A 21,534-nucleotide genomic window follows, 5' to 3' on the forward strand; every position below is an offset into this window, starting at 1 on the left:
TCAACTTCTTATGTAGTTGATTCTCATCTTTATTATATATTTACATATTTCTGTATTATTTTAATCACAGTCTTGCTTAAGATTTATGACCTAAGGCAAAAATGTTTTGAAATAATTCCGTCTGTATTAGAAGATTATTTTATTTTTGAAATAACATTGATATCACATAGTTTTTTCATTTGATTTAGGCTGCATGTATGAAATCTTTACTGAATCAGCCATTAATGGGTCCAAATGAACAAAAAGTAACAAAAAAATACAGTTACAAAACCATATTTTACATTATAAATAAGTACATTTTAGACACAAAAATGAGGGACTCAAATGTCAAGTGGATTAACTAGAATTGGACATCATGAAAAAACTATTTTTATAATAAAATATAGTAGAGACTAAAGAAAGAAAAGACAGTGGGGTCAATATAATGTACCTCACACAGCTCAAATCCAGAAATGTTCCTTTTACAAAGTGCTAGCTCCACGTTTGAATCATAAACCACATGTTTAGTGACAAATAGGACAAAAAAAACTCATAATTCTTTGAAAGAACTAAAATGAAGAATCCAGGAGGCGACCGAGCTGGAAACAGGCAAAAGCAAACAGTACCTCTAACCAAAAAAGATAAATCCTAAAGGGAATGATCTGTTGTCTAAGTGTATCCAGTGTTTCTTAAAGGCTAATATTAACGGTCTAGCCTAGTTTACCAGCAGAGGAAAAGGACTTGTCCTACGTCTAAACAGGTGACAGAGAAACAGACAAAGAAAACGGGAGCTAAACTGCTGTAAAGCAAACCACACTTAGTGACACTCCTGACAGAAGCAACGCACACTGCAGCTAAACGGCTATCATCACATAACGGCACTGTCAGTTTTGTAAGGCCACCGCATGGACTCATCTGGCTCAGCCACTATCATGGGCAGTTTTACTGATAAAAGTCATCAGGACAAAATGAGGGTGGCCTGTTTGACTGAAGGGCAGATTCAGTGGTTTTATTCAAGATTAGGGACCGTTGGTTCTTAGAGACCTTATATAAAGGATTTTCTTTAGTAAGGTTTAGGTTAAATAATTCTACACAGGACAGGTCAGAAGTATTCATACACCAGGTAGAATTTGGCTTTTAATGATGCATGTGAACTGCTTGTTTTAGAGGTCAGATTTATAACAGCTGAAAAAAAGCTCTGATGGATAAAAAAAAAAAAAAAGCATAGACGGTTAATGTTAGTGTGCTTCTTTTTAGATGAACCCAAGTTTTAACCATCTCACCAAAACAGTCTTCCTCAGGTTAAATAAAATTGCTGAGGATGGTCGACGACAACACAGGAGCCGCCAAACCTTAGGCCAGTCTCATCATAAACAGGAAGTCAGGGACTGGTTTTCCCAAGTATTTTTATGACCATATTTTTTCTTTAAACGTCACCTAAAATGATTGTTAGATGTATTCTCAACCAACAAATTAAATTAGCAACTTGAATTAAAACATCCGATGAGAAGAGTGGTCAAATATCGAAGCAATTATGCCAGAAGATTGTAGATGGCCTGAAAAAGCACACAGACGATATTTTCCAAATGTTAGCAGCAGTATAAGCAAATATTTAAATGATCTGCGTTGGAAAACGAAAGATAAAACCAAGCTTGTGCATGTTGTGATATTAACCCTCATTGAAAAAAAGAGAACATATCTGCTGATGATGAGTGCATGAAAACTTCTGACCAGTGCTGTAAACAAATGGTTGTCTAAGATCCACAACTAGATGAAAGTTAATCAGTTTGGAACGGAGATCCTTGGTTTGAGCTTCATTTGGTTTTGTAATTTGCTGCTTATATTCACAACGCCAGCTGTCTGATACATATGAATGATCTACTATTTGGGAATTTCAAAAATCAAGACCCTTTAGTGTAGATGAAAAGTATACAAAATAAACTAAAGAATCCACAGAACAAATCCATGTCCCAGTCCCTGCGTTTACAGCATGAAAGTACATTCGTTTCAGTTTGGAGGTAAATAAAGAAAACCCTTAAAATGAAATTAATACTTACCAAAGCTGGGGTGTTTATCATGTCCACTATTGTAATAAACAATCGCTCTACCACTGAAATCTACACACTGCACAGTATCGACTTGCAATATAAACAATGATAAAGACTGTTATTTACAAGTTTTAACATTTCCAATTTTAGCGCCACACGTCTCTTTTCAACAAGGGGCTGCTACTATTTCTATCAATCTGCTAAAGACTAAAATAAGCCTAAAATTTCTGCTTTTTGAGGTACGCATTGAAGGACTCTCTTTATATATTGTTTACTTTTTGACAAACGCTATAACCCCTTTATCTACAGAGAAGAAACTCTAAATGTTGAACGTGTCCAAACCAAACCTTGTTGTTGTTTTGACAGATCTGTTCCCCCTCCCCTGAAGCTCCAGATGAACACAGACACATTCAGCAGAAGGTTTGTGTTGCTCTTTGCAGCAATTAAGGTCTGATTCTGTTTTTTTAGCTGGATAATCGGTGTGTGTTTGTGACTGAAGAGGAGCATTAGGAATGGGAATTACTCATACCCTTCAAAGCTCTTCACATTTTGTCACATTTATGACCTCACACTAAAATGCAGTCTGTTGAGCTTTTGTCATAGCTCAACAGAAAGGCTTAAATATTGGTTGGAATGGAAATTATACACCCTTTTTAACTTTGTCCTGTTTTAACTTTAACAGTCCTTCGTGGAAGGCTGGAAAGAAGAGTCTGTATTGAAAAATAATCATCAATAACCGTTTGGCCCATATTCAAAACCCCTGGTATGGCAGAAATCCTCCTAAACAGGCCGTCCTCAGTGTTAGGAATGGTGGTGGTGGCATCATGCTCTGGGAATACTTCTCATGGACGTTGATCGGGAGGCTGATCAAAGTGGATTCTAAGAGTAAGTAATTAGATAAAGTCAGACTGCTGCAATAGAATGGTTTAAAACAAACCACCCATGTGTCAGAATAGCCTAGGTAAAGTCCAGAAAAAAACTAATTATGAATCTTTAACGCTGGTGTCGACTATCCATTCTGAATGAGCTTAAGGTATTTTGTAAAAATAAAAAGGGTAAAAACCTAAATCAAAGATAAGTAAAGATGGTAGAGGAAAGTCCAACAATACCTGCAGCTGTAATTGTGTACAAAAGTGGAGCTGCAAAGTATGAACTCTTCAGGGCTGAGCAGAAACCAGACCAGGGATAAAAAACAAAACAAAAAACAAATATCAACTTCCCTTTAACTAAACAACTATGCAAAACTTTATTATTGGTCTATCGGTTCAGATTCCAATGAAATACAATGAAGTCTGACACTAACTGACAAAATGTTAAAGAGTTCAAGGGGTATGAATACTTCTGCATCGCAGCATCTAAAACAGAAGCTGTGTAACCTGTTTATTGAAAATAAACACCTTTTAAGTTAGCTCACTTTATACCTGGGAATAATTCATTCACACTGAATTGATTATTGATGTGAACACTGCAAGGAGGAGTTTCACATTTTCTGCTCTTGATCACTTGCTGTCAGGTTTCTGACAGCACTTTCAATGATAGATGTAGTCATCAATGATTGATTTTAGTCCTTTTGCTCCTGATTTGTAGTTATTCTTACATTTTTCCCATTTCAAATGACCTTTTTTTCCTGTAAAACTGTATGAAATACCACCATTGGGAAACTTAAAAATTATTATTGACCAGTGACCTCTATAACATCATCGTCAGAGCTCTCCCCTCCATTCACGGTGCTCGAGTGTCTGTCTGGTTGTGTCAGAGCGGCCCCTAGCAGGCTAGAGGTGGGGTTGTTGAAATGAGAGAGGAAGCCAGATGTAGCAGAGTTGGAGTTTGGCATGGAAAAGCCCCCTGACCCAGCCAGCAATGGATTGGGGAACATTCTTGGTGCAGAAAGCAGTGGCTGACTGTAGCTGAGGGGAAAACTTGAAGAAAGCAGGCCTGCCATGTTGGGGTTCATCAAGTATGAGGGCAAAGGACCAGATGGGAGGGAGGAAGAGGTCACTGTTGACGACATGGGAATGGTGGAAGAGCAGGAAGAGAAGGCAGAGGATGAGGAGGGGGGAGGAAGGTGGCCATTCCCTGCTGCAGACTGTCTCATGAGGTCTGTGCCCACAGAGGGGAACATGGGCTGCATGTCGGCCAGCGTTTGTCCCGGTGTTTGGAGGTACGAGGATCCTCCTCCAGGCATTAGAAGCTGCTGACTCATGTGACCAAGATTCCCCAGGTTCAGACCCATTTGAGGAAAACTGAGCCCACCAGAACCCATGCTTAATCCAGGGAAACGAGATGTGACCGAAGTGTGTTTTCCTCCCGTCTGTGTTTTTTCCTGACCTTCACCATGCTTACGTTTGCTGCCTCGCTGTATCTCTGGGGTCGAACCCAGCAGGTCGTTGCCAAGTTGCCGGCTCTGGTCATCGGTCTGAGAGCTGCCTCCGTCCCCCATAGACGACATGTCCAAAAGCGATGAAGACTCATCCCCCCTGCTAGCAGCAGGCTCACCTGTGGACGTGTAGCGGCTGAGCTCTCTGAGAAAATCGGAGCTTAAAGGGGAAGGAGGGTTCTGATCGATGGGACGTCGCTGGTGATCGACAGGAGATGAGCAGCCGTTACTCACTGGGTGCATCAGAGAGCCTTGGGTGTCTGTTAAAGAAAAAAAAAAAGAATCTCATTAGATTATACTGCAGAGGCTGCGGTAGTAACCCGGCTTACCTTGAAAAAAAAATGTCCAATAACTACAAGAAATTACGGATTAAGGTTTATTGAATGGAAATATGCCAATATAAAAAAAAACCCAGAAAAAACAGACATGGTCTTAACAATGTATTTGAAGGTTTACAGTAGCATCTATAGCAGAAGGCTGCCAAATTTAGATTCATGCCGGTAGTGTTCTGGTCTCACCGTCACTCGGTACAGTCATATGAAAAAGTTTTGGCACCCCTATTAATCGGAATTATTTTGTGCAAAAATGTGGGTTCCCTAATCAATTTATTGATTTGAATACCCTTAACTACTTTTGACTGACTTACTGAAACACAAAATTGGTTTGGTAACTTAATTAAGATTTTAACTTCATAGCCAGATGCATCCAATCATGAGAAAATGTATTTAAGGTGGCCAGTTGCAAGTTGTTTTCGTGTTTGAATCTCCTCTGAAGATTCATCATGGGCACCTCAGAACAACTCTCAAACAATCTAAAAACAAAGATTGTTAAACATAGTCGTTCAGAGGAAGGATACAAAAAGTTGTCTCAGCGATTTAAACTTTCTGTTTACACTGTGAGGAACATAGTAAAGAAATGGAAGACCACAGGGACAGTTCTTGTTAAGCCCAGAGGTGGCAGGCCAAAAAAAATATCAGCTAGGCAGAGAAGAAGAATGGTGAGAATGACCACCTTCAAAGACCTGCAGCATCATCTTGCTGCAGATGGTGTCACTGTGCATCGTTTAACAATTCAGCACATTTTGCACCATGAGAAGCTGCATGGGAGAGTGATGAGACAGAAGAGTTTTCTGCAAGCACGCCACACACAGAATTGCTTGAGGTATGCAAAAGCACATTTGGAAAAGCCAGCTTCAGTTTGGAATAAGGTCCTGTGGACTGATGAAACAAAGTTTGATCATAAAAAAAGGCGCTATGCATGGTGGCAAAAAACACAGTGTTCCAAGAAAAACACTTGCTATCCACTGTAAAATTTGGTGGAGGTTCCATCATGCTTTGGGGCTGCGTTGGAATCCTGGTAAAGTTGAGGGTCACATGGATTCCACTCAATATCAGGAGATTCTTGAGAATAATGTTCAAGAATCAGGTACAAATTTGAAATTAAGCTGGGGATGGATATTTTAGAAAATGATCCAAACCACTGCTCCAAATCTACTCAGGCAATCATGCAGAGAAACAATTACAATGTTCTGGAATGGCCATCCCAATCCCCAGACCTGAATATCATTGAACATCTGTGGGATGATCTGAAGCAGGCTGTCCAAACTCGGCAACCATCAAACTTAGCTGAACTGGAATTGTTTTGCAAAGAAGAATGGTCAAAAAATCCCTTCATCCAATATCCAGGAACTCATTAAAAGCTACAGGAAGCGACTAGAGGCTGTTGTTTATGCAAAAGGAGGATCTACTAAATATTAATGTCTCTTTTTTTGCTGAGGTGCCCATATTTTTGCACCTGTCAATTTTTTTTTTAATGCGTACTGCATATTTTCTGTTAGTCCAATAAACCTCAACTCAATACTGCAGTCTGACTGTATTGTAATATAATTATTGATAATAGTAAGACACAATCTCGTGCATTGAGTTAGTTTGTTTGAATGTTTTATTTCCCCTTTAAGGGTGTTGAAGAGAGTCATTACTTTTGTGAGGAAGGAAAGTTACAGCAGTAAATTTGACATGACAATTGAGAAGTAGAGCGTCCAAAACTGCAGTTGTAGTACTCTGCCAGTCTACATAACATTTAGGTTAGTTTGCCCAACTTCAAACTGAATTCAAAGCAGCTCAGACACCAAACAGTTTGAAAAATTACCTCTCTTAAATGTGCAATTGATGGGGGGAAAAAAACAAAGAAAAAAAGCCCCAAAGCAATTTACTGATGATCAGCAAGTGATGTGGCAAATAAAAGGTGAAGCATCTATGTTTATTGTTAACTATATATTTATACACATTTTAATTCTTTCATACATATTCAGCACCTAGAAAAAATGTAACAAAACAATCCTGACTTTTTCAGACTGTGTAGGATCCCTGAAGAGTTCCACCCTCTCACCAAGCTTCAAGTGAATGGTCACATTCTAGAGCAGGGGTGGGCAATTCCAGTTCCTGGGGGCCGGTATCCTGCAACTTTTAGATCCATCCTTGCTCCAACACACCTGAATTAAATGGCTTGGTTACCTCCTTAGTATGCAGTCACTTCCTCCAGAGTCCTCTCAATCATCTAATTATTTGATTCAGGTGTGCTGAACCAAAGAAACATCTAAAAGTTGCAGGACAGCGGCCCTCAGGAACTGGAATTGCCCACCGCTGTTCTAGATGAATACAGATCTATACACTTCAATCTCTGCTGACTCCAATAGAGCAGCTGACCAATCAGAATAATTAGCTGTTCAAACGGGGTCAAGTTATCAGAATTTCATTAAATGAGACACTAATTTCATTTTTTTTTTCCTCTGGAGTTCCGATTCATATTCTGCTTGTGGACAGCAAATACAGCTACAGTAGAGGTAAACCAATTATTTAATGAATGATATTAGCAGTTGTTTTTTTTTGTATGAGCATGGGTGATAAATGCATGTGTTTGGCAATTCATTAGCTCATTCACCAGCTGTGCCTTGAGATAACATATGACATGCATTGCCACAAAATTAATAACCAAAGTGGTACAAATTTGATACACTTATTTTAAGACATTTGAATTGCACTGGTGTGGATGCAGATGATGACATGAGAAGGAAAGTTGCTCACCTCTAGATGAAGCAGACACTCCTGCTGACTGTCTGCTGATTTTTCCAGATCGAACAGCAAATATCCTTCCGTCGTTCGTCCTGATGTATGTACCTGTATTAAAGAGAACGTTAAACAATGAAGGGTTCACCAACATGTTCTGTTAGCAGACATCTCCTGATGCTGATTCTACCTTTGGAGCCTCTAATGACATGGATGCTCTCTCCTGCACTGATGTGAGCTTGAACATCTGTTGTGCTGTTGGCTCCTGGGATCACAATGTCTGTGGATCCAGGTGAAAGAGAAACTGTCTCTGTGACTGAATCAATATTTTGGTGATTGATGTGCCTGGGTGTTTGTAAATACCTGTGGTGGTGACTATCCTTTGCACATAAACTCCGGCTTTCTGCAGAAAGTTAAGAGGAAGGCTGCCGGCAGAGCTGGAGGCGGCCATTCCCATTCCGACCTGCCGAGGCATCATTGGGATCGGTGTTGACTGTATGGGTCTGACACTAGCAACTGGTTTATCGTCTGGCCGGGTCAGATGGCGCCTGGAAATCCAAACAAACAAATCCTACGGTAAATTCTGCTGCAAAAATACAGAATGAAGAATGTTCTCTTTGTTGCAGAGGTTTTTATACTTTCAATAAACAGCTGGGACCATGCCTGATTTATTTTCTGTAACTTTTAACTCATCAGCAGAGGTGTCAAAAGTATTAATGTTTATTATCCAAGTAAAAGTATAAATCCTACTGTTTAAAAACCCTTTTGTAGAAGTTAGAGTATCAACTTAAGCTTTTTACTCAAGTAAAAGTGTAAAAGTACCATTTTTAAAATGACTTGGGTATAAAAATAAAAGTAATACTCTAAAAAATGTTAGGGAGAGATGCTTTATACCTTATACTGGTTATTGCACTACCCTATCAAAGTAACATGTTCCTACAATTCTGGCTGATACTTTCCTTATACTTAATTTTCTTACTTTTATAACTATGAAACTAATAATCTTTTTTAAATACCAACAGCCCCTAAGGAAAACTGAATTAACCAAAACAAACTTAAGAGTCTATTTCTAAAATGTAAAGAGTAGTAATTCCCCAAAAAATGTAGGAAGTAGAAGTAAAAAATGTCTGAAAAATAATTACTCCAGAAAAGTATAGATAGCCAAAATGTCTACTTAAGTAACAAAGAATTAGGCTTTGTTACTTGACACCTCTGCTTATCAGATATTTATTTTTGTAAGTTTATGAAATAATGGCCTACAGACTATAATATCTGAAAAAGAAAAATAAAGCAACTGAAAAATCTAAAGCAAAAAGCGGAGATGAAACCCACCATCCACGTTGGTTAAATGCAGCGATACTGGCTAGTGAATGTTCACTGGTTGGGTAGTATGGGGCGTAAGAAGGGCGGGAGTACGGTACGGAGGCTCGTTTCTCGTCCTCATAGCTCTTCTTAGCGGCTCTCTTCTCTGCTTTGGTCAATTTTGACTCCTTGCGGTCCATTAGCAGCGACTCATGGTGGAAAGGGGGCTAAAGGGAAAAAAAAAAAAGAAGCAGCTGAACTTAAGACACGAAATGAAACATGATTGGCATTTAAAGCTACTGATGTTTGGGGACTTCTGCTTCTTCTTTATTTACTTATTCACCACCAAACCTCAACTATTTGCTGAAAATTACTGGGTATCCTAGAGAAATAGATGTTTTCACTGCAAAAAATAGAAAGTTAATTTTTTCTTGAATTGAGTAGGCAAGTGAGATACTCTGCCAATGGAACAAGACAATATACATTTAAAATGTGAAAAAACAATTCCACTGTCTTATTTAAAGTTTATATTATCTCATTATCTTATTCTAAGAGTACAAATACACATTCCATTGGCAAAACATCTTATTTACCTACTCAAATTAAGGGTAGATAAGGGTAAATTTACGAAATTCTTAGTTATTCTAGATTGTTTTTGCATTGTTCACATTTTTTCTTACAAACTGTTTGTACTTTTCATAAACCCCAGTAATTCTCAAACTGCAACTAAAAAGGAGCTTTGCATAAAAAAATACAATGAAAAAAATCTAAAAGTATGCAGAAAACAATCAAAATGAAAAAGAAATTTAAAAAATGAGACGAAAAAAGGTTTAAAATGTCCTTTTATTTTGGGGGTATTTTACTTGGTATTTGATGGACTTTTAGAAGGTAGCAGAAAAGCATGACCGATCAGAGGCCTCCTGTCTGCAGCACTATCTGCGTTTACCTACAATTTGGGAGAGGTGCAGCAGAGTGTCTGCGGCAGGAACGGGGGCGTATTTGCATTTACTGTGACACACAGGCAGACAACCTGGTTTCTGAGTATAAATCAGCCTTAAGCCCCTATACTTTCCCCCTGACCCATCAGCTGACTTCCTCAGTTTGCATGTCTGCTAATGTTCTCAAAGTGAAGGACAATATTGTCACTATTAGTCAGGTCTCAGTCCTCAAGCGCCAGTATCCAGTAACTTTAGAAATGTCCCACACAGCTAACACACCTTAATTAACTGGCTGAATTAAGGGCTTATTATGCTTGAAGCGCGTACAATCCATGTGGAAAACAAGCTGCCTGTCATACCGTCGGCAGCTTTTATATTCTGTGCTGCTTTTATGGTGATGTTTATGGGCTAAATCACAGGATCTCTAGAGGTCTATATTTGCGAACCCTTGCCAGCAGGAGCCGCATATTTACAAATTTTCCTAGGTTTGCCATTCAGAAATTCTGTCCGCACTGAGAGGCGTGTAAGCCCAAAAAGATGCCATTTGTGGCGCGCAGAATAAACCGAGCTTTAGCTCTTAAACACGAAGTCAAGTTCTTAAAAGTCCTACTAATGACAATATTTTTGATTCAGGTGTGTTAACGCAGAGACACAGCTAAAAAATGCAGGGCAGCTGCCTTTAGGGCTGGAGTTTGATGCCCGAGTGTCAGAAATAGGATTGGCTAATCACAATCAGTATCACTCTCGTGTTCCACAATGAAACCACAACAATATATTTTTATCCCATCAAGCACCTTGAAGGCCTATTTCAGACAACCCAGATAATTCAACACGGAAGTTCCCCTAGTGATTTATTCTGTGTAGCTAGCCTCCTGCAGACTAGGTTTACAACCAGGCTTAGTTAAACCTGGTGCATCCTCTCTTCAGTCAGTCAAATAGGTCTGGGATCTCTTGTTTTCCCAAAGATGAGGAGTGCAAAATAAACAAAGCTTTTACTAAGAATCAGAACAACATAAATCAAGACTAGAGAAGGGGGGAGCTGTGGCATGAGTGAGAGAAATCTGAACAGGATGATTTAAAAAAGATGTTCTTCTAAAGCGCTGCCTACTGTTTCAATAAGATCTATTAAAGGTTATACATTTCAAAATCCATACTCAGTAATCTGATGTTTTGCTAATTTATCATAGTGATTATTAAATATATTCTTTCAGGCTTGGGTGTGTTTGTCTTCTTAAACATATGAAAGCCAATCATGGAAAAATAAAGGAGAAAAACTAAAAGAGGGAAGAACCTGTGGATTGAGAAGTATGAGGAGGGAGAGATAATCCCATAGATAAATGGGCATTTTCTTTAAACAATTAGAGCTTTTTTGATGCAGCTGGAAAATTTTCTTTCAGAGGTTTACAAAGGCCTTGGAGGAGTTCTCTTTAATATTTCTGTGAATTTCATAGTATTAAATCAAAACCAGAATTATATCATAACAAAAATTTGTCCTGATATAATTTTTAATAATAATTTTTTCCAGTTCTTCATTAACCCAACCCTATATTTTCCCAAACAGGACCAGAACCACACATCCAAACCTCCTAATAGGTTGGAAGATCAACAAATCTGAAATAAATGCATGCAGCTACTGAATTTGTTACAAAAAAATAGATCTTGTTTTTAAAGAACTATACCTTGGTGATGAGATTTGGATAAAGCTCACAAGCTCTATATATCACCGACTCCAAATCTCTCTGGGATTCCAGTAAGATCTTTTCAGACTGAGGCTCCTCTTCCACAAAGTGCAACAGCGACTCAACTTCCTTTCGGGTGAAGTTCAGCACTGGGTTCAGGTCATCAACCACCCGGTCTTTAAGTGGAAAGAAAAGATAAGTTCTGTATCCGAAAATAATTGCAACTTCCTGAAAAGGTGAAAGCTTAGAAAGAGTTCTTCTAATAAAATGCGAGCCTCTTACCAGACATGCCCTGTTTAGAGACCTGTCGGTCATAAATCTTTTTCTCCAGGGTGAAGTCACAGACTAGACGGTAAATGTAGCAAGGCTTCCTCTGACCGTAGCGGTACACTCGACACACTGCCTGAGCATCGTGACAGGGGTTCCAAGACGCATCAAAGACAACAACACGGCTGGCCCCGATCAAATTCACCCCCAAACAGCCCGCTCTGTGGATGACGACAACACTCAGTACAAAACAGAACCTTGAGTGATCAAAAGAGGAAGGTACCCACCGTGTAGAGAGCAGAAAGAGCCATGCTGATTTGTTGTCTGGGTCATTAAACTGATTGATGAGCCGTTCTCTCTCTGACGCAGATGTACTGCCGTCCAGTCCTGCAGAAAAACGCCATCTCAGAAAGAGCTAGACACACTTAAACTTAAAAAACATTGTTGAAGATAAAATATGTAGGTAAGAAGAACAGAGCTGCAGATGTTGATCAAGTTTTTAATATCAACTCATTTTTTCACGTAAAGAAAACATGGCACAGAGCTGAGAGAAATCTGGTAAAGCAAGTACAGAAAATAAGAGAAAAAAATTGTTTTGTTATAAACTCTTCCTTCCAGGCTGAGTGACAGGTCTGAGAAAAAAAAGCACAAGCTGGAAAACTCACTGTAGTAATTGAGGTTGCGAACCCAGTTTTGGTTTGGGTTGTCACTGGGAACGATGCCTTGGGGCATGGGTCTCTTTGATAGGAATTCCTCAATGACAGACAGAGTGGACAGACTTTGGCTGTTGGACACACAGATCCATAAGAAATCCATAAGAATATTTACTGGCTTCAAATGGGCACATCATAAATACAAGCTTTGGGGATTCCTCATTATTTCCATTAAAGTTCTACATTTGCTGTGCATGCTTGAGATGTAGGCTTTTAGCATCTTCCAAAAACTAAACTGTTAAAACGGATTATTTTCAAATTTTTTAAGTTTGTAATCGCAGTTCCCAAATCAGGACCTAAAGAAATTCCTCAGTTAGATTCCAGAACAATAAATTTAATTACAATGTATTGCTTTCCTCTTCCAAAAGATCTGGACTCACATCTTTTAGATCTGTCTTACAAGAGCATTCAGTCCCAATAAACTTTTCATTTCAGTCAGTAACAAATGCCGTTACCTCCAACTCAGTGCATAGCGAAATACTGAAAATTGGTTCTAACGTCTTAACACAATGATTGAATAAAATACAGTTATATAAGATATATTGAATTATTGTCCAGCCCTACTTCACTGTCATTTATGCAGGACAGAATACCTACCTAAAGACCAAAATCTTGTCTCTTCTTCTTACACTTTCTTCAATCAAGTGGAAAAGCAGAACAATCTTAGCTGAGTTCTCTAAAACTCCTGGCTGGTAGTTTGACATGATGTCCTTGGCCTGGAAAAAAAAAATGTGCACAGTGGGTTAATTGCACTACTTTAGAAATTAAAATATTTTTAGCTCTACGGATCATTTGAATGCGTGAAGGGCCGCTAACCCACCCATTCGTATGTGATGACTTGATTGGCTCTATCTTGAGATGGATTCAGCGGAGGCAGACTGTTGCTGACTTTGCTATTGCTGGAGTCTGCTGCTTTGCTCTTTAGACCAGATCCAGGTGCAGGGCAGCGAGGGTTACTGGCAGAGGTGATGTCATCCAGGTCCAGGTCCTGCTCATTAGCCTGGTTCTCCTTCTGCAGGGCTTCATAGAGGACGTCGGGGTGATTCCAGATCTGAACACGTTGAGAGGACAAAGGTTAAAGCTGGCAGTGAATATAAGAATGGAGGTAGCTAAAAAAAACAAAAACCCAACAATCTGACCTTGCAGCAAACGCAGAAAGCTTTAAGTGGGTTGAGACCCAGCCAGCCGCTGTTCCCTGCCTCTCTAAACCGCTTCATGAACTCTGTGTACAGCGCCTTCTGAACAGGAGAAAGTCGCACCAGGATCACAAACTCCTCCTTAATTGGGAGATGGTGTCTCAGCACATCATGACCTCGTCTAAGAAGAATGAAAACAACACAAACAGCTTGATGTAAGTATGCTATATGTAAGCAGCATTTCTGAGTGAATGGCTGAGTGAGAAAGATTCACCTCTGAACAAAGCCCTCCAACAAGCTGTGCAGCACGTGACTGCGGTAGCGCATCAAGCGAACGTCTTGAGGAGTGCTGTCCACGCACTGGCCGTTCAAGATGGGACGCTCAAACATGTTGCTGAACTCCTGCCGGGTGCCTAAAAAGTCAGGCCTGACAAAGTCCACCATGCACCAGTACTCAATGAGGTTGTTCTGCAGTGGGTAACCGGTCAAGACCACCCTGCGCCTCGAGCGGATATTCTTCAGGGCCTGAGACGTGCTGGCGTGATAGTTTTTAATGCGGTGGCCTTCATCGCAGATCACAACGTCAGGGCCGGGCCGAGCGATTGCCTTTTCAATACCTGGGGGAGGAAAACCCAAAAAAAATAGATTGTTTAAAACGGTGTAATTATTGAGATAAACTACATTACTGTTTATACCCTTTTATATTTGTATTTGGAAACCACAAATTTTAACTTTTTTTTTTTTTTCTAAACTCTGCGTGATAAACGAAAATAAAGGAGCTCTTAAAGGAATAGTACACCCAAAACATGATTAGCCTTCATTTTCTACTCACCCCCATGCTGAACAACACTCTGGAGTACTTTTTTGATATCTCAAATGCATCTGGAGATCTGGGAGGCTTCTTGCTGTCTGCTGACATTCAAATAATGGAGGTGCCCAGCGCCCGAGGCAGAAAGGTCCATAAAAGTCCACAAAAACGTGTCAATATTCCTCCATACTGCTCGTCCAATGTATTCCAAGTGTCCTGAGTGGGTAGCATCCAGAATTTACTCGAAATGAAGTCATTTAGAATGTTTTTAGAGCATAAACAGTAGTGTATAGGATTTCCTGAAAGCGCGCACATGCGCGATCACGACGCTACGGAAGCCGGCAGACCAAACCAGCGCATTCAGCTCGGCAAAGAACTCATGCTCTTCCTCAACACTGAAGTCCTCAGACATTTTTCTTTCGTTGTTTCTTTCTTTGCACAGGTAAACAGCACATTTCTTCTTCTACGCTTGCATTATTGGAAGAGCAGACGCTGAATGCGCACTTTCATCTGGTTTGGTCTGCCGGCTTCCGTAGCCTCGTGATCGCGCATGTGCGCGCTTTAAGGAAATCCTATACACTACTGTTTATGCTCTAAAAACATTCTAAATGACTTCATTTCGGGTAAATTCTGGATGCTACCCACTCAGGACACTTGGAATACATTGGACGAGCAGTATGGAGGAATATTGACACGTTTTTTGTGGACTTTTATGGACCTTTCTGCCTCGGTCACCATAGACCTCCATTATTTGAATGTCAGCAGACAGCAAGAAGCCTCCCAGATCTCCAGATGCATTGGAGATATCAAAAAAGTACTCTAGAGTGTTGTTCAGCATGGGGGTGAGTAGAAAATGAAGGCTAATCATGTTTTGGGTGTACTATTCCTTTAAACATAGTTTAGGAAAAATGGCGTAGTCTTTTTAAATTCGTAAACTAAAAATTGATATGAGAATTTGTGCCATAATTTGAAAATCTAATTTCCAAGCCACTCGAACCAATCTGTTGGAGCCTTTTGAAAAGGTAGACATGATTGACTCTATTAGTTAATCAGACAGAAACTGAAATGGGTCTTCAAATTTACAAAAGTTTAAGGAATCCATCCAGGTGTTGTTCAAGAGACTACTACTTTTATGAGGTTCTTAACATCTACAGATGTTACTTCTAATTTAGGTACCTTTCATGAGTTCTTGTTGTCTGTCCTCCTCATCCAGGTCAATAATGACCGGCCCAGTGGGCTTCTTTGTTTTCCTCTTCTTCCCCATCACAAAGCTCTTCTTCATGGTCAGCAGGCGGTACATCTCGTATCCCATCAACAACACACCTCCATCTCTGGACCACTCTTCCACTACCTTGGCCCTGGCCACAGTCGTTCTGGGGGTTAAAAGTTAACATGATTAACGTCTCAAATGACTGACCGTGAGTGCTTACACATGTAGGTCAGCCTAAATGTAACATACTTGTGCTCATCGTTGAGAATGTGAACTTTGAACATGCGTCCAGTGACAAAAGTTGGGTCTGTGTCAGGAGGAAGGGCCTCCTGGGGTGGGAGCCACAGGTTAAACTCTGTCAGCCAGTTCTGAAGTGTGTTGACCTTGTGTAACAGAAATGAAACAGGTCAGGGGTCAGACTCATAAATAAAGAAACAAAAAAATAAAAACAGAGAACATTCTGTAAACCTTAAAGAAAAAAAAAAGAATCAAATTCATGTTGATTTCTTACAGGTACGATGGCCAAAACAGTGTGGGCCTCAGTGTTCCTCAGAAGGATGTCGATGAACGAAATGACCTGCAGAGTCTTGCCCAAGCCCATGCTGTGAGCCAGGATGCAGCCAAAGCCACTGCTGGTCTTGTACCGATCCAAAGATTCAATGAGGTTATCATAGAGAAACCGGATCCCTCCAACCTTTGAAATAAGGAGAAAATAAAGTTTCACCCCAGACAACTGTCACTCTCTTTACGTTAGCCATAAAGTTTTACAGATAGAGGAGCTGAAGGAGGATGGAGCCATACTTGGTGAGGTTTAACAGCTCGAGCCAGCTGTGGGGCCAGATAAATGTCTTTCTCCTCTGGGGGATGGTTGATATTAACCAGCACCCGACCCTGGGCATCAGGTAAGTTCAGCGCATCATTTATATGTGCACCGCTGCTCTCCTCTGAGCCGCGGGCAGCTTCACCGTCCTCATCAGCCGACTCACTGCTAATGTGCATGGTGTCTTCTTCCCCTGAACTGAGCTCAATTATATCTGCAACATCATTAGGGAAGTAAACACTGTTAGTGTATAATCAAAAACCACACTACTTGAAATAAAATGAAGTGGTCAGAACTATGAACTTACCATCTCCAATGGCCAGGGCGGGCAAATTTATCTCTGTTTTTTCATCTTCCTCACCACTACTATCCAGACAGATCACATCTTGCTTGCCTTGAAGAGCAGGGACCAACTGAGACACTTCTGCTAATAAAGCTGCTGTTTCCACTGTTGCAAAATAAGAAGGAAACTGAACATTTAGGATTGAAGTGTTGCACATTCATTGTTGACTATTTCTTGATTCCAATACAGTCACCTAGTTGAGGGTCTGCAAGAGCTGGTGCTGGTGTAGGAAAGTCTTTCCTCTGCTGCTCCAGCCGTTTCCGCCTCTCCATCTCCTCCTGCTGAGCTGCCTTGGTCCCGGCCTCCAGCTGGTCCTCCTGCAGCAGCTTTCTGTGAAATGAAGAAAGAAGGAATTTGTTCAAGCAATACAGAAAAACAACAACAAACAATTCACCTGAACATAACAGACATAAACCTACCTAATGTTCTTCCTCATGTGAGCTGGCTTTGCTGGTTTGGAGGGTTTAGGACATTTAGAAGACTTGGGTGGTTTGGTTAATTTAGAAGCTTTGTCCTTCTTTGATTTTTTAGACGGTTTGCTCTGACTCGAGTTCCCAGAACGAGAAGCTGGTCTGGAGGACGGACGGGACGATGGGCAAGATGAGGAGGGCTCTCCAGAGGAAGATGAATCAGAGTCCATGCCATCCCCAGTCCTACTCTGGGCACTTGCAGGTCGCTCTTTAATGAGAAAAGATTGTATTACAGTTTAAGCACGAAAACAAAACCGACTCTTTCTGAATGATAACAGAAACTACACAACTAAAAAAAAAAGATTTTGCATTTAAAGGAGTTTGTTGGATGATTGTAAATTAGTGATTGTGTCATTTTCAGCCGTTCTCTGGTATTCTACTGCTATTCCAGTAGCAGATTTAATGTCATCATGTGTCCACCATCGTACTTGACAGTAGAGCCCAGTTTCAAAAGAGTCGGGTGAAACAGTTTAAACCAATCAGAAATGCCGTCATTAAAACATTAGTCCATTGATAACCTTTACTATAATGGTCACAGAAAAGCACTGTTGCATTATGGGCCTGCCTCCCCCGCTGTGATTGGTCCAGTCTGTTTTAGAGCAGAGAGTTTTGAGCCTTACCAGACCGAGTTATGCATCGTCTAAATTAGGGCTGCAACAAACGAATTTTTTGTAAATCGACTAAACTGACGATAATTTTTTTGATAAATCAATTTATTATCTGATAGCAAAAGGTTTGTTAAAGAGGACTTTTGGCGAAATTAAACCAGATGAAACTAAAACATTTCTACTTCAAGAGTTCAGGAAAGAGCATATTGACAGATGAAAAAGATTGTTACCCTAAATGTAAAAAAAAAAAAATAAATAAATATATATATATATATATATATATATATATATTAGGGGTGTAAATAATAATCGTTTTGTATCGATGCATCGATCCAACAGCCAACGTTTCGATACATAGATACTTTTTTTTTTACACACTGTGGGTCTAGACACGGCCGAGGCAGTGAGGAAGTGGGGGCGAGTTTAGTCCGACGACGAAGGGAAAGGAGGGCCAAGAAGAGCGGAGATCCAGGTGGAAAAAGGGAAGAAAAAGAACAAAAAACAAAACAAAACAAAAAAACAATCGAATCGTATCGTGATGTATTCTTGAGTATCGAATCGTTGGGTCAGGAAATCGATACTGAATCGAATCGCCATGATGATTTACACCCCATATATATATATATATACATATTTTTTTTCTTTTCTTTTCTTTTTTTTACTTTTTTTTCCTTAAATTGAGACTTTTTAAATCATTTTATCATTTTGGTGTATTATCATGCAAATGGAAGAAGAGAAATCAATATTGTCTCATAACACATCAGTAGCACATATTGGGGATCAGTTATAAAGACATGAAAATGATCCGTTTCTATGAAAGAGGCGGTATCAGACCATATCTAGGACCTATCTGTTGAATTTGAGTTCACCAATTCTGACAATTTCCTGTTTAAAGAAATATTTTCAATTTACTCTTGTCTGACATAAATATATACGGTCACAACCCTAGCTGTCTTTTATCCCGCTAGTAACTGCTAGTATGTTTTTACCTTATACAAAAGAGAGTTGTGTTGTTTTTTTTTTTGTAATGATACAAATTTTACATTTTCCTCTTATTTGTTTTTGAAACAAACATGTTAGTTGGCTGAAAAGCACAAATAATAAAAAAGAAATATCTATGACTTGTTTTACTAAAGACTTTTTAATGGAAGGATAACCTGTGCCATATTGTCAGAAAACCATGGAGGAATCTACCATCTTCAACATGGTGTGTAAATAAACAAAGGGGCTTATTTTATTATTGCAGCATTGAGCCTGTACACTTACGGAGTATTGAGCTAACAAGCTAATAGTGGCTAGTAATTGTAACTAGTTATTGCTACGAACAAAAGCTTCACTCACCAAGTCCGTCATCTTCGTCGTCACCGTCATTTTCCTCCTCATCTTCCTCCATGTCCTCATCATCCTCCTCTTCCTCATTCTCCATGCACTCCTCTTCACTGTCAATGCTGGCCTCCAGGTCGCTTTCTGAAAGTGCCTCTTCAGACATGTTGTCTTCCAGGGCTGTCAAAATATTACCTACACACCTTCATCAGGAACTTTCCAGAGAAACAGAAAACCATGTTACCCTTCTGCCACAGTTCTATGCATAAAAAACAAATCCATTCATCAACTGGTCTTTTTTTATTATTCTATCCTTCTTGAGTTTTAGCTGAGTTTAATATATGCTTATCTAGACCATTATAGGTAGGGTTATAATGGAAAATATTCTAATAAAACAACTGCTATGTTTGGAATTATTTCCAGAGAGATACATTTCTCTGTCTCTATGAGGGAAATGTGTGAGAGAGCAGCAACACAAAGGTTTGTGGGGTGGTTAGTAGAAGATGTGCAGCTCTATTCTATGTTTTAAATTGTAATACGGTAGTTCAAAGCTTTGGTGCACATCTTTAAATCACACTAGAAGCATCTCTATCAGCAAGTCTGTGGCTGCCATTTAATATTAACTTAGTCTATTCAAAAACAGCCATTCGCTAAAGAGCACTGCAGACTGACATTGAGGAGCATTTTCAGAAACGTTCAATCAGACCCACCCCTCCAAAAAATAGTAGCTTTGTTTTTAGATAATAAATAAAATCCCTACTTGTTGATCAATAATTAGTAATTTCAGATGAATACATGCTCAAGTGAGTACAAGATCCCGATACGGTCCCTTGTTTTAATTAATCCACAGCCCACTTCTCGAATCTGTCTATAAAGGCTCATTTGGGCGCCTTACATAATCTCTGATGCCATAAATAAGTATGATCTTTTGGTTAGATGAAGGAGTACAGGTAAATTTATCACTACAAAGAAATATTGTACATTAAAGTCTGCTGAAAGTTTCATATCAATGACTGAACTACTTTAAATAGTTGTTTTCGTAGTTGAATGTTCAAACTTTTTACAGGTTTCAATGTCAGGTGTCACATTAACTTTGAACTCATACTGTTAACATGTCAATTTTTTCCCCACACACATGATCCTGCAATCATATGTAAAAACATTTTATGCTTTTACAAGCTCTTTGACACTGATTTGATTGTTCAAATATAACTGTCAGATATTTACCCTACTCTATATGCTGAGTATAATTTAAAGGATTTCTATGGTCACATTTTGTTTGCTTTTGCAATCCAAAGAACGTATAAAAACATAAAATTTGAGGTGTAAAAAAGCTTTAACTATTATAATGTCCAACTTACAGCCTAATTTTGGCATAGTTTTAAACATTTTAATTGCAATCCAAACAAGCGCTTAAAGAATAAAAAGCAAACAATGCGTACACAACCAAGACCCAACTTTAGACCTTTTTCACACTGGAGTCGAGACAAGAACTTGTAACATTAGCTCGATAACTAAAATGGAAAGCTAACAGTTAGCATTAACAATCAGCTACTGTCTTTAGAGATACGGTTGTTGTTATTAATGCACAAAAAACAAGCTGTAGTTGGTTTGTTCGTTAATTAACACGGAACACCGCTGCCTGCAGAGACATGAGGATGTTTTTCAAGCAGGACGACCCTCGGTTAGCTAATTACACAACAACAAAGACATCTCCAAACGCTGAAAAGCAGCGAAGCACAACGTATAATTGGGGAGCAAAGTCCGACTGCACACTGAACTGGAAGAAGAGCTAAATACTTATTATTACACATGTACAGCTCAGTTGGATATGGCTAATAGATTATCTATGTGTGGGTGTAACGTAGCTATCGCTAAGCTAAATTAGAGCGAGGCTAACACGCTCGGCTATTAGATGCGCGTCAGCTGCGCTCAAACATCCAGGTGTAGTTAGGGCTCACCTTCTGTGTGTTCTGTCATTCAGTAAGTCGCTCTGATATTATATACAGCAGATATTCAGCCGAAAGATGCAGTGAGTGTGTACATGAAACGATAAACGTTGCTAATTTTCATTTATTTTAGTGTGACCATAAATACTGCCCCCGAAAGATGAACTGTAACAATGGTTCCGGGATCCTGCTCTCAGTCAGGCACAATCAGAACTGACACGGGGTGGATTTTTAAATGTTTTATTATTATTATTCTGTCATAAATTATTCTTCATCTATTATTGATAAACATACACCTCATGTTTTTCCTGGCTTTATATAAAATTAGATATTTTTATTTTATTTTTAAAAGGCTCTTAATAATCAATGAAAAAGTAGTTTTTGGCATTACATTCAACCTTCTTATAATTGCAGACTGGTTTTTTGCTGGTTTCCACTGATACAATGATGATTTAATCTTTGTGATGAGCTCCAACTCTTTGAGAGAAAAAAATCCCAC

The 21,534-nt window shown here is 39.3% G+C and overlaps 1 protein-coding gene across 1 annotated transcript; it reads right to left on the reverse strand.

Annotated features, from left to right (window-relative positions):
• Positions 1–124: 124 nt before the first annotated feature.
• rad54l2 (RAD54 like 2) lies at positions 125–21,204 on the reverse strand. Its single transcript, XM_038279853.1, has 22 exons — positions 21,048–21,204; positions 19,105–19,301; positions 17,105–17,363; positions 16,879–17,015; positions 16,650–16,790; positions 16,324–16,556; positions 16,034–16,216; positions 15,772–15,905; positions 15,489–15,685; positions 13,779–14,121; positions 13,508–13,685; positions 13,189–13,419; positions 12,966–13,084; positions 12,321–12,439; positions 11,943–12,042; positions 11,671–11,876; positions 11,389–11,564; positions 8,802–8,998; positions 7,833–8,017; positions 7,660–7,749; positions 7,488–7,580; positions 125–4,664 (listed from the first exon to the last, which is right to left on the reverse strand). The coding sequence occupies exons 2-22, from the start codon at positions 19,250–19,252 to the stop codon at positions 3,700–3,702; spliced, it is 4,434 nt and encodes a 1,477-aa protein (XP_038135781.1). The 5' UTR covers positions 19,253–19,301; positions 21,048–21,204; the 3' UTR covers positions 125–3,699.
• Between the last annotated feature and the right edge of the window lie 330 nt (positions 21,205–21,534).

The sequence above is a fragment of the Cyprinodon tularosa genome, unplaced genomic scaffold (genome assembly GCF_016077235.1).
Source record: "Cyprinodon tularosa strain WSP-4 unplaced genomic scaffold, ASM1607723v1 ctg154, whole genome shotgun sequence".
In the NCBI taxonomy this organism is placed as follows: domain Eukaryota; kingdom Metazoa; phylum Chordata; class Actinopteri; order Cyprinodontiformes; family Cyprinodontidae; genus Cyprinodon; species Cyprinodon tularosa.

Bases quoted from the DNA above. Each gene is read 5' to 3' on its own strand.
- rad54l2 (XM_038279853.1), bottom strand. From the start codon at position 19,252: ATGTCTGAAGAGGCACTTTCAGAAAGCGACCTGGAGGCCAGCATTGAC. The intron at 17,016-17,104 runs GTAGGTTTATGT...TTCATTTCACAG, and splicing joins CACATGAGGAAGAACATTAG to AAAGCTGCTGCAGGAGGACC. The intron at 12,440-12,965 runs GTAGGTATTCTG...TGTGTCCAACAG, and splicing joins GACAAGATTTTGGTCTTTAG to CCAAAGTCTGTCCACTCTGT.